At 34.8% G+C, this 13,851-nt stretch overlaps 1 protein-coding gene across 3 annotated transcripts in view; it reads left to right on the plus strand.

Annotated features, from left to right (window-relative positions):
* The window catches only part of dpy19l3 (dpy-19 like C-mannosyltransferase 3), a 60,019-nt gene that overhangs the window by 17,572 nt on the left and 28,596 nt on the right, over window positions 1–13,851 (plus strand). For all 3 annotated transcript variants that reach the window (XM_053493511.1, XM_053493509.1, XM_053493508.1), the window contains 6 exons: window positions 401–535; window positions 1,832–1,963; window positions 3,632–3,733; window positions 8,766–8,839; window positions 9,951–10,109; window positions 13,574–13,696. In XM_053493511.1, the coding sequence (XP_053349486.1) occupies window positions 401–535; window positions 1,832–1,963; window positions 3,632–3,733; window positions 8,766–8,839; window positions 9,951–10,109; window positions 13,574–13,696 (725 nt within the window). The remainder of the gene's footprint in view (window positions 1–400; window positions 536–1,831; window positions 1,964–3,631; window positions 3,734–8,765; window positions 8,840–9,950; window positions 10,110–13,573; window positions 13,697–13,851) is intronic.

Here is a 13,851-nt window from a genome sequence, read left to right on the forward strand (position 1 = left end):
GTATACTTTGAGTACAGCTGTATAACTGTCACACTGAATGAATTAAGGTATCTAACACCCATGATCACATTTCAAGTACACTCAAAAACGCTGGGAAGGATGTTTGAATCATTGTTCTTGTTAGCCACAGAATTTAGATTTCTTTTATTGACTGTTCTGAGGTGATATAACAGCTCAGATGGAGGTTTATAAACATTAGTGATCAAGCTGAAAGAGGTATTAGTGTTGAACTGGTGATGAACCGTGTGAGATGTTCCATCAGTCTATCCTTCAGACAGATGGTTATGTTTTGGAAGAATTCTCCGTAACAGGGACATCCTGTACCGAGGTTTGGAAAGTTGGGGTTTACCATTATGTGCGTGTGTGTGTGTGTGTGTGTGTGTCTGTGTTCTCTGCACAGAGGGTGGTGCTATGGCTGGTGTTTGTCTGCACGCTTAGTTTCTGTCTCACGTGGCAGTTTAATCAGTTCATCCTGCTGGTGCAGGCCTTCCTCATCTTCACTCTCGACTCGCTGGACTTTCTTACAGCAGAGCAGGTAACGCACATGCAAACACAGTATTTGACAGAAACACATAGTTTAAAAGTATTTAATTAAATCTCTTTTGAGTATATCACTAATGCAACTATCTGTATTTGTGTATGGGTATTTATATACAGTGCCTGCTGATGATTTTCAGTTTTCCACATTTTGTCATGTTTCACACTCACCCTAAAATTAATTAAACTCCCTTATTTTCTCACCAATTCCACACAATACTTCTCAATGAAAAAGTGTTCATGAAGGTGCAGGTGTTTGGAGTGTTTTGTTAATTTATTGGGTTTGTTTGCTTCATTGGGTTGAGTCTGGACTCTGTCTGGGTCACTCCAGGACTTTCACAGAGTTGTTCTGAAGCTACTTCTATGTTTTCCTCTTTCTGTATGCATAATCATCATCATCATCATCATCATCTCAACCTGAGATCCTGAGCAATCTAGAAAAGGTTTTCACTCAAGGTAGCTCTTTACTTTTCCACATCCATTTCTCCCAAGTCTCTTAGTCCCAGCCGCAGCTGCAGAAACACATCCCCACAGCACGATGCTGCCCCACTGTGTTTGACTGTAGGCATGGTTTTAATAAGGTGATGCACAGTGCCTGATTCCCTGGTTCCAAATTTTTTAACCTTTGTTTCATCACACCACAGGATTTCGACAGTCCTTCACAGCAAACTCCCAGCAGGCTGTCATGTTGATTTTTACTGAGGAATGGTTTCTACCATAGATGCCTGATTGGTTGACTGCTGCAGTGATGGTTGTTTGTCTGTCCGGATCTCCCATTTCCACAAGAGAACTCAGGATCTCATTACTAGTGACCCTTGGATTTTTGGTTACTTTTCTATTAATACCCATGTCCCCAGTTACTCAGATTGGCTGGATGGCCAGATATATGGACTCTTGTGTTGGTTGTTCCAAATCTCCTCCAAATTGAGAATGATGGAATGATGGCTATCATGCTGTTTCAATGGTGTTGATGTTCTTCGTGTATCCCTCCTCAGATCTTTGTCTGGACACAATCCTGCCTCACAGGTCTACAGACCATTCTCTCGACCTCATGTTTTTTTTTTTTTTCAAACTTCATTTACACCTTATACAGACAGGTGCTTGTCTTTGTCCAATGAATTTAGTCAGGCACAAGTGGACTCCAGAGTGTATATAAACTAATAAAACACCCTGAACACCTGTTTTTTCTTTGTGAATGTGGAGTAAAGGATTTGTGAAAAACTTGAACGAGACGGAATATTCAATACAAATACTGTTCGATTACATACCTCTCTCTCTCTCTGTGTGTATGTAGGCGACGTCTCTGTACCTGGTACAAGTTATAAGTCTGCTATGTGTGTGGCTGCTGCAGTTCTGTAACTCCATGGTGTTGGGCTCACTGGTGCTCAGCTTCATCGTGGCTGTTCTTTTCATCAAGCACTTTCAAGTATGAGCCTAAATTCACCCTTCTCATGTGGTTAGTTAAGGGGAATAAATGGCACTTGAAATGTAAAATTAAAATGAATGTAGCTTAAAGCAGAGCTCTTCTAGACATCTGGACCTTCTCTACCATCAGGAAAACAGTCCAACCTTAATGGACATCTTGTTTTTCCATGGAGTATTACTTCTTTTTCAAGATGTCAAAAATATTACTATTGGGTTTATATGGATTAAAGAAGGCCTATATTTTTAATTGAAAGTCCGGCCCGGAATGATCAGTCAGTGCTCACTGGGGAAAGTCTGAAAAATGATCCAATTTAAAAGCATTCATCTTCAAACCTGGAAAAAATGTAGAAACCATTTTAGAAAAGCTAAGAAAGCAGAAAACTTTTTCGAACAGTAGTGTGGTTGTGTTGTGTATTTTGACCACATATTTGTGTAATTTTTCCCATCTGTCCCCCTGATTTCATGATTTTTCTATTTGTTATAAGTTGAACCTTACCAAGGGGGAACTAAAAGTAGCATAGGTCATAGGATTCCTCCCAAACCACACTTGTACACTAAAAATAATAGGCGAGTGAATACACATGCTCATATTGACTACTGTCCAATGCTGAGCACCAAAAAGCTATGTAAAAAACTGCAAAGAAAAAGAGACGAAAAGAAAGAGAGGAAACAGAATGTCAAATTACAAATATAATTGCTGATTTAATAATTTCATAATGAGTTCAAATTAAAATTTTATTTTTGTCACATACAAAACCATACAGAGTATGATATTCAGTGAAAGTGCATAATCTTATCATGTAGAAATTTATTATTCAAGCACTGACTTTATATAGTTTGTAAACAACTGATTCAGACAGGTCACAACTTTATTATGAAAATGCCAGTTTATCTAAAATAATTTAATCCAAAAAAGTATAGATTTATTTGTGTTTATTTTTTATTGCTCAAACAACTTTTAAGAAAAGTTAAAGGTAACTCCCCTTTGATGAACTGTATTTTGTCTACCCAATTAGAACACAGGGATCTGAAAGATCCATGCTTAGGACACAACTAAGAGATGAAGAATGTTAGGTTAATAACTGCTAACCACTAACAGCTAACCGAGCCTTTTAGGAGTTAGCAAGAGAAAAAAAAATGAAAGCAGTGATTTTTTTCCCTCTCCTCATGTATTTTTGTGTGTTTATCCAGACTGGAGACCCAGCTGACTTTTGCACAATGGGTCCTATTTAATCATTTGGTTGAATTTTTCAGTAGAATAAGTCCAAAATATGTGCTTAAAATGTAACTAGGATCTTTAAATCCTGCTTGCAGAGAACCTGGCAACCGCTGTATAGTTATTTCGATTTTTTTTTTTTCGAGTTTGTCCTCTATTTCCATTTGTAATCTCTTTGTTTGAATAAGGCTATGCACTTGTTCTCCAAGTCAACACACTTAGATGATCTTATATCTTTCCTTGGGTGCAGATTAATTAATGTTGTATAACACATGTAATGTGTATGCACAGTCAATAAATGGACATTATGCAAATTGAAACAGCTCAGAAACCAGAATCAGTAATTGCAATGAACCTTTCTCTTTACCAAGTCTGCTTTACTTATTTTTTCCCCCTATCCTTCTACTCTTTTTTTTCTTTTTTCTTTTTTTTCCCTTTCCCCGTGGGTCTCAGACGGGACTGAAGACAGGAGGCTTTGTCGTGCGTGTAGGAAAGCTGGCTCTTCATGCGGTCCTGGTGCTCACATTAACTCTCATCATCAATTATTCAGCCAAGGTGAGTGCTGAGACATGGAGTACATCTGTTCAGAGTCAGGGCAAAAATATTCTGTCACAGGGTTACTCAACTAAAAACTGATCCACTTACATAAAATAAATTACCTATTTCAAAATGAATGGGTATATACTGTAAGTAACATGATGAAATGATGACTACAGTTATTTTTAATGGCTATTATTGCCATCAATGATCAGTTTACTGTAGCTATGATGAGTTAAAAATTAAAATCTTGTATTACATAGTTATCATTTTTGGCTAGTGCAAAAGGTTTTGCTTTTGCTATGGACAGAATACACAAATGGCCTGTTTGCGCATTAAACATCTCGTTTCCATCATTGACTTTTCTCATTTTTAATAAGAATAACATGAGCCCTGAAGCTAGTCTCTGGTCGCATGAGCTGCTTTAAGCTATATAAAAAAGAAAAAGAGGAAATTTACAAAAACACACGTATAAGCTGCAATAGAGGCTCAACTAGAGATGCCAAGCTTTTTATGAAAACTAGCCATTTAATGTAGTCTGTGATTACAGACACATGACAACCATGATGTCAGTCACAACATTAGATGGCAGAAATACTGTTAACTAAAATACTATTATATACTATGTATTATTATGTTGATAATTACGATCAAGGTTTAAGGTGTATGTTTGAGCCAAAAAAACAGAAAGATTGATTAGCTAATTGTTTACATGATGCTTGGTAACACAGATAAGAGAAACCTAGCATTTGATAGCTTCTGTTCTGCTTCTTATTTTTATGCAGTATGTTGTGGTAGACTTTGTAACTTATTCAAAAGAGGAAAAGTATGTAAACATGGATGACAAATATAATAATTTGTCAGAAGTTTGATTTGTGTGAAGGTGCAATAATATGTGACTCCTTCTGGAATTGGTGGCGTTTGCTATCGATAGCATTAACGTATCAAGTGCTTCTCTTGCAAATGACATCCATCATGCTATGGATGGAATATGCTGTGCTTTACACTTTATAAAATGATGTACTGGTAATGTGAATTAAAACTGACAATTCAAGTTTACTAATTAATAGCTACCTATTAATAAATAACTACCTATTAAGCTAATAATGAACTGTTCTGAGGATGAATCCCAAATAGCATAAAATGGAATTCTAGTGCACTATGTAGGGTGTACAAGCCCTTGTAGTGTCTCTGTTCCGGGATTAAAGAGGGATTTGGGACTCAGCCTTGTGTTCTTAGGTAGTTAGCATTGTAACTTGTGTTATCTGTGTTCAGTGGCAATTCAGAACAACTTCTAAGAAGAAAAGAAATACAGAGTGTTTTAGATGAATTAGCAAAAAAACAATCTAATTATGCTGAAGGTGTTTTGCTTCCGGTAACATCCTTTTCGCCATACCGAAATGGGCGATACCATGGTTATTTTTAGTCCCCAAAATTCAGCTGCTCTGTCGTAGTATTTAATTATTTATTTACAGGGCCGCACAATTTTTGATTATTTTGACAAATATTGCTATTGCGCTTGCAGTCCTTGCTGGCTCTACCAGTCCAGTTAATCTTTCACGTGTAGTGACCGCCCCCCCATCAAACCGTGAACTACGTAAACAAATACGTAAGGGCATGAAAATGCGTCTATAGCGCATTTTAACATGAGCAATAAGGACGTGTTATGGACAAATGATGTTTCAACAGCCAGCCATTAACGAATTTAACAATGTTCTACTGAGACCCAAATAAATAAATAAATAAATACATAAATAAATAAATGTGACAACCCTACCGTCATTAAGATAAATTAAAACGACGCTACAGACTCTTACGGAGATGTTAACTTACTCATTACGCATCTGCTATGTTTTTGTATTTCTTGTTTTTTTTTGTGATTCGAGTATAGTTTGACTAAAATAATACTTCTCACATCGACTGCACTTTCACTTTGCAAAAGGCAGCGTTTATTTAGCGAGTTTATATTTCAGTTTTGTTGTTTTTCTGGGGTACTTTCATCTGCTTTGCAAAAGTTGCCACTTTTTATGACAGAAATCAAGCTGTCCTTATCGCCTTCTACAAAGTGAAAGTTTGCGCAGCTTTATTATAGTCATACTGTAAATAAACAACCATGTTCCAGCCATTCGTGGTCATAATTATTCAATGCTGGACACAATCAGCAAAAAAACATGATTATAATAATAATAATAATAATAATAATAATAATTAAAAAAACCTGAAGAGCCTCATGTGGATTTATGTGACGAGTAATTTTCTCAGGACAAGATTCTTACATCGATATTGAAGATTTTAGTTTGTTTCTCTATTTAGGCCCTTTTTGTTCTCTTGGGCATCGGGCATGCGCTAGCACGTCTAAAAATGTAAAAGAAAATAAAAAAATTTGCAGCAGTTAGCATTTAATTACATCTGAATAGAGCCATTGACATAAATCCTGCATGTGAATGTAGCGCTAAGTGTGGGGAAGGGGATGTTTCCAACTTGTGTGGATATAAGAACCATTTTTGTACAAATGTTTCTGGGTTGCTTAAATATCACTTAATTTATAAAAAACACTTGTAAAGAGAAACAAGGGATTGGCGAAGCTGACTCCACTTTGTTCTCTCAAAGTGAAGAAAAATAATATTTACATAATCCCATTGTAATCAACACATTTACAGCTGTGCGAAGACATCAATCAGACTATCACACCTACTTTAAAACAGTGTGAGGAGTGATATAGTAATATCAAAAGAGGGAAATACAGTACATCTCAGTATTTATAATGACATTAATATATTTGCATTGAACTTAGTCATGTGGCACTTTTAATATTCATAAGGCACTCAAAAGCTAATAAATATGATTAAGAGAAAATCTTGTGAAAGAGATTCACAATCATACATACAGAACAATCCCACTTTATATTCTATATCTTTATTATTTTTTTATTTTATTTTCTCCTTCTTTTGTATCAATAAATTATTATGATTATTATCTTTGATTTTTGCTTTTCTCCTTTATTAATTTTTATCCCTAGCGTCACTTTATGTTTGACTGCACAGTTAAATGTGTGTACATATTTTAAATCTATTCATTTAAATTTTTATTTTGTCATTTGATTCTGAGCTTCTGCAGTACAGTCATTTTCTTTATCCTAATAGAGCCTGAACGATACAGGGTAAGGTGTACGATGTGTGCGGGTTGGGGGTGTCGCATGCGCACAAAACCAATGCCCTAATTTTTGATAAAATGATATGGTAAATTTTTCGTCATCTGACTTTATTATGAAATTAACATGAATTATTAGACATTTTAGATTAACACATTTCTATTGTGCATCAGACTTTAACATGTAATCTACACTACTGTTCAAAAGTTTGGGGTTACTTGCAAATTTCTTTGTTTTTGTTTATTATTTATTTTCTACATTCTACAACAATACTGGGGATTTCAAAACTATAAAATAACACATATGGAATTAGATAACTACGTAACAACAAAAACAACAGTTAGTTGTTATTTTAAGACACAGGGGTCAGCCTTTCTGTAATAGTTTGCAAAAACAGTATTGTCAAGTGCATTTGCAAAATCCATTGAGCACCATAATGAAACTGGCTCTTATGAAGGCCATCCCAGGAGGGCGAGACCAAAACCTACCTCTGCCGCAGACCAGAAGTTCATTTAGAGTTATCAGCCTGAAAAATGACCAATTAACAGCACCTCAGATTAGAGGCATTATGAAGTCTTTACAGAGCATAAGTAGCAGAAACATCTCACCATTAACTGTTCAAAGGAGATTAATGCATTTTTTGGACGTCTTCAGCATTCCTTTACAATGTAGAAAGAATTAAAAATCAGGAACGATCATGGATTTAGAAAGTGACCCCAAACTTTTGAACGGTGTAGTGTATCTTTCAATCGTGTTTTATCATGACGGTTTTCCTTAAAATATATCATTTAATTTTGTCATTACTTCCATCTCCATTAAATACGTGAATTTTTGAGTGCCAAATGCTGCTGAACTGGTAAGGAGGTGATAAAAACCGATAAGGCATAAAATCAATAATGACTCGATAAGGCGCTTATAAGTCGATACCAAGGAAGAAACGAGGCGTTAATGTATTTGCAATTTTCTAACATGCTCCAATTTTTCATTTCATTCATTTATTTCATTATTTATTGATCACCTCAAAAGTCTTTAAAAATACTTTCATTATTAAAAAACTACCAAAATTCCTGAGTACGTGAACAGTATATTATATGTAATAAATTGCAGCCTTTTGTGATTAAATAACTGCAAAGAGGTCTATATTGCAGTTTTGAATGTGACTACTGTGCAGCATTATTTATTTATGTATTTATTTAGTTAGCATTATTCAGAATGGATTGAAGAAACACTTCATTGTGTATGTTTATTAGCAGCAATGATTGCTCTATGGTAAAATATGTTTGATTTTACTCGCCGTGTCCTCTTTCTTGGTGGACGTAAACAGACAAACTTGCCATTGTTGGGCCCTTGAGCAAGGCCCTTAACCCGTAACTGCTTATATGTGTAATGAGATAAATGTACGTCGCTCCGCATAAGGGCATCTGTGCCAAATGCTGTAAATGTGGCTTATGCTGCACATGTAGAGGCGTTTGCCCCATCTGAAAATCGATGAGTGTTCTTAAACGTGCATCTATTCAGCATTGCCTTGACTACACTTCCCATAGGACCAAATATAAAATAAGGGATTATTATTGAGGCAAGAAACCTGGTGTAAAAACAGAAACGAGAGGAAAAACTTTTGGCTTTAATTAGCTAGCATGATTAATGATTGAGTTGGAAGTCCAGATGATACTACTAGTGAAGCATATTGTCACAATTATCTGTAATGATCATCCTCATATTGTCTGAAACCCACTTGTGTTTTTCTGATTATTGCCTCTAGAGTGCTGTCTTGCATTTATTTTTTATGTTTATTCAATTATTATTATTGTTTGTACACCTGTCTCTACTCTACTCCTATAACTCAATTCAGCTCACCCTTTTTCCTCTTTCCACTTTTTTCTTTGTTCCTGATGATAGCGAGTCCTTCAGCTGAGATCGGATGAGCACATCTTCAAGTTCATAAAGGCTAAGTTTGGCTTGGGGGCTACAAGGTAGGTTTTATGCTGAGACTCTCCCCTTCTGTAATTTTTAACCTTTTGGCATTAATCAGGGCCATTGATGCAGTGTTTTATTCAGGATTCAACTATTCACTGAGGCTAGACAGAACTATTAATTCGGTGTGATTTATAGAGGTCTCGCTACTGTGAAAAATGTCATCTGATGCGCAAAAGAATCAGCTCGTTCACTGGATATTACGTTTCCACATAACACACTGCCCACAGGGTTTAATGACCATTAATGCTACGATTTCTAGTTTTTTTATATACTGTGTATATATATATATATATATATATATATATATATATATATATATATATATATAACTTTCCTCTTACATTATCTATCCCCCCAGTTTCTGCTTCTCCTTCTGAGTCTTTTTTGTATTTCAATGCTGATTTAGGCCATGTCCACACATAGCTGGGTATTTTTAAAAACGTAGATGTTTATCTGCGGTTTTGGCTTTTCTCCACATGCAAACGCAATTTTGGTCATTGAAAACTCTGACTAGAAGGCTCATGAGAAGAACTGCTCAATTCTGTTTTCTGTGTAATGCACTGCATAGCGTCTATGAGAGTCACGTGACAAAAGAACAAACGATTCGGGCCAGAAGATATGAGAGGTGAGCTGCTCATTCTGTTTATATCATAATATGTCCTCAGCTGCATTGTAATATTTTCATTAATGGAACTATAGCCAAAAACTTCCCATCACTACTACAAAGCGCAATCGGTAATGACGTTTTGTCTAGTTCTGATTGGCCTCCTGTTGACTAAGGATTCTCCTAACAGCACGTAACAAGGTTGTTTTGCATTTTTATGTGGACAAAGATATTTTTAAAAACATAGTGTGAACAGAATTATTTAAAAAAACGAAGTAGAAAAATCTCAGTTTTTAAAAATACCCAGCTACGTGTGGGCGTAACCTTAATCATATTATTCATGTGAATGCTTTATACATAATATTAAGGAATAAATTATAACTTGATGCTCATAAATACATGAAATAAAAACCTATAGAATAATTATTATGCTGCCATTAATGCCCCATGGTGTATTTGGGTAAAATGAAATGTGCATGCATTGTCCTGTTTCTATTTTCCAGAGATTTTGATGCCAGTCTGTATCTGTGTGAGGAGGCATTTGGCTTGTTGCCGTTGGACACGTTCGATCGTTTAGCTGCTACTCTGCTGCTGTACCCTTACCTCTGTACACTCTCGATACTCGTCATCGTGCTGGCACTTGCTGCTCTCACCAACCTAAGGTACCCACATAAACAAACACATTTTTCATTATTTGCAGACAATAAGAATGATTTCGATTTTTTTTTTTTATCCTGATTGTTTTCTGTTGAAGGGACAAAGCAAAGTAAGAGCAATGCAATAAAGGTTTTGCTTTTCAGTATGTAACACTTTATGTGTATTGTATTTTACATTAATGGAACCACCCTGTAAAATACAAAAAAGAATTACAGTATATATATTTTTATGGTGGATAATAATTACTTATGACATTCATTTAGCATTTTAATTTTTTATAAAGGAATCCACTACGACAGAGCAATGCTTTTTTATTGTAGCATTAGCTTTGTGTTTCGAATGAAAAACAGTAGTGACAGTGTATTGTGTTTCATGTTTTCCCTTCAAATTATGATTGCTTTTCTATCTGATACAAAATCTTATTTGTACTAAATTAAATCTGATGTGACTAAATGCTAACAACACAGTTGCCTTCTATTGCTTAACTTTGTCATTTAAAAAATAAAGTCTATGTCGAGTCATTTTCGAACATTCCGCTTTTGTCAATGCTGTTTTAAAGATGCTGGAAAAATGAGTCTAGATAAGAAAATATTAGCTTATATTTCTTGCAGGGCTCTGATATGATAAAAAGTGAAACTGATGAGATTGTTCATATTTTATTTGCGCCACTACAGTATATTTAAATGGTTTTACTGCAAAATGAGTCAAACAGCATTTTTTGGCTTTTTTTTTTTGTAATTTAAAAAGTTATTTTTTCCAACAACGCTCATATATGCCCATTGCATATTTACATGGAAACATATATAGAATAGAATTTATGAAATGATTTATAGAATTTTGCAAAACAATAAAATTATTAAAACCTATATAACCAAAACAAACTGACATAATATTGAGACATTACAAATATATACCAGTTTGTAATATTTTTTGTCATCTTTTGTAAAAATCCATTTCCTCCAAACTGCCAAGTTATATTTATTTTGTTTTGCAATGTTATTTTTTTGGATAAACATGCACAAATCGATTCGCCCGTGCCCAGAATCATCCGGTTTCAACCACCATCCAATCCACCTCACATATAGCCAATTCCGTGCCAAATGTGCACTGAATCCTGAGTGGCGAAATATAAAAGTATTCGCCCAATCGTCTGAAGATCACAAGTTTAAATTTGGGCCAAGTCTTGGGAGCAGATGGATAGAGTGGCATACTTGCTCTCTCGCATTAATCATAGCGACACTAGGCAATCAGATCTGAGCTCAAAAGTATAGCCTTCCTCCTGCCTTCTAATGGAGTGTAGCAGCACTTCAACAAGAAGCAGTCGGCTGCAGTGATGTTTTCGGAGTACACGTGTGATATCCTGGTTGTTCTGTCAAGTAACCTGAAGCACTTTTTAAAAATTATTATTATTTTAAAACTAGCATAAATATCTATCATTGGCGAAAAAATAGTTTTTAGAAATTAATAGGTTACAGCTATAAATACAGTAAACCGATCAACTTTAATGTAATCAGTGATAATATTATTTTAGGTTGTAGCCCACGTACATTTGCCTGTCTTTCTGTATGGCACAACTTTCTCCCTTACTTATTAATACAAAGAAATACATTCATTTAAGGTTAACTATCTTACACCTTGTTTTACGCTAAATTGTACTTCTTTGTCGTTAGCCAATAAATATACCCCCTGTTTGGGCAATCAGAGACTAAATCACAGATGAGAAATTAAATAAGTAGATCAGGTAAAGATAAAGTTTGTCTGGAAATGACTTCAGCATGTTTATATTCGCAGTAAAATATTCTTAATAATATTGCTTATTAGTAGCTAGTGGATTATTAAATCTGAAGATAAAATTAAAATCTTATTAAATAAAAAAAAAAAAACAATTTGGGAGTAAGCCTTGATGTGTCGCGCTTCCGTTTCTTAAAGATTTTGACGTTTCTGTGTCTTCTGCATACTTTGTCTATACATGGTAACATATTGCATTAATTGCATTTTTTGAGTGACATATATAGCCATGCTCACCTCGAGGTGGATAAATTTAAATGCTAAATTAGAAAAAAACGCTAGATACCGTGACATTATCTGGCCCGTACCTGCTCATAACTTTACTTCTACTGACCATTTTGATTTCATAATTGACGCAGGTTTAACTTCAGGCAAATACTACATACAGACTGGTTTCGGGTCCTCCAGTGTAAGAAACGTAAAGATTGAAGTTTGCTCATTGAAAGAGCTCCCGAGTTCTGAGCAATGTACAGACAAAAGCATTTTTTTATTTTTATAGCTTATGCTTAGGCTTTATAAGTACTGTCTCTAACACAAAACAACATAAATCCCAAAGAAACCATGTGCTGAATGTATTTTTTTTTTGTGTGTGTGTGTTAATGAAAAATTGACCTGTGTTTAGAGGGTTAAGAAAACTGAATTGAATCGTAATCGAAGAATGGTCGAAATGTATTTGGATCCTTTGGGGAACCTGAGCTATAAAATTTTTATAAATACCCTTAACTGTAGAACATTTACTCGGTTTTTCTGATAGAAAAACACTGTTCTATGCTTCTACATAAAACATAATGAAAGTTTATAATAGAGAAACCTTAGGAATGGTAGAGTGTAGTCAATCCTCTGAACTGGCTCCTTATTCTAGTGTTGTGATCTGAGTACTGAATAGATTTCACACAAGCCTTTGTTCATAGACTGTGTTTTATCTATGTTCTCTTATCTGTAATTAACGCTGATGAATATTCACTGTTCTGTGGGAGATTCCATGATTGGGATACCATCTGCATCCCATTGATACTGCATGTACAATTAATGGAAGTAAAATAAAAGGCATTATAAATATAGATAAGAGTGTTTTTTATAACAACCTACTGTATGTTCATGCTTCAAATAAATAAGAGGAAACATACTAATATATATCTACGTTTAACCTTAAAACAACTCATTAAAATGCTTTCAAAAATATAATATGTTTTAGCATTAATGTGTGAATCTATTTAACATCTCATTTTCCATGAGTCATCTATAGGTTATAAAGAAGGCTATATTTTTAGTTGCATTGCACAAAACCCTGTTAAATGGAAGATATTCGCTGCTATTATATTTCTAATTTATTTGCAATATTCCATAAATCACATGCAGGAAGTTGCATCATCTAAATGTCCTGAAAGTCATAAAAGGAGGATATTCAATTATTATTATTTTTTTTCTTATACAGTACATACAAACTTGGTACTGAAAGTACAGGTTGAATGTAAATTCTTGATTAAAAAAAACTCAACCTAATCGAAAAATAAATAAATAAATAAATAATACAGCAGCCATTTTCACCAGAGAAATTTTGGAAAAAAATAGTCTAAATGGCTTCCCTGTAGTAGAACTACTAATTATTGTCTTCTTTTTGATACTTTATTTTCATAGAAAAATGCATACTGTATATATTTTGCCTCCTTGTCTGGTCTAGAGAATTTGGGGCTGGAAGAACATCTGGAGTGCCAGAGGAGATGGCATTCCATATGCGCCCAGATGTTGCCTACAACCTCCTACACACGATCTTCTTTGGCCTGCTGGCTTTCTCAACCATGAGGTAAAAAGAAGAACATTCAGAATCAATGGTTTGTTTATAGAGCTTTGGTTTTAAGAGCAGAAACTTAATTCCATATAAGGAGCACCATGTTTTACATTTAGCAGACTTGCATCTGTCTTAAAACATATCTTAGTTCCACATACTGACATGGAGTT

Source organism: Clarias gariepinus, chromosome 3, assembly GCF_024256425.1.
Source record: "Clarias gariepinus isolate MV-2021 ecotype Netherlands chromosome 3, CGAR_prim_01v2, whole genome shotgun sequence".
Lineage (NCBI taxonomy): Eukaryota > Metazoa > Chordata > Actinopteri > Siluriformes > Clariidae > Clarias > Clarias gariepinus.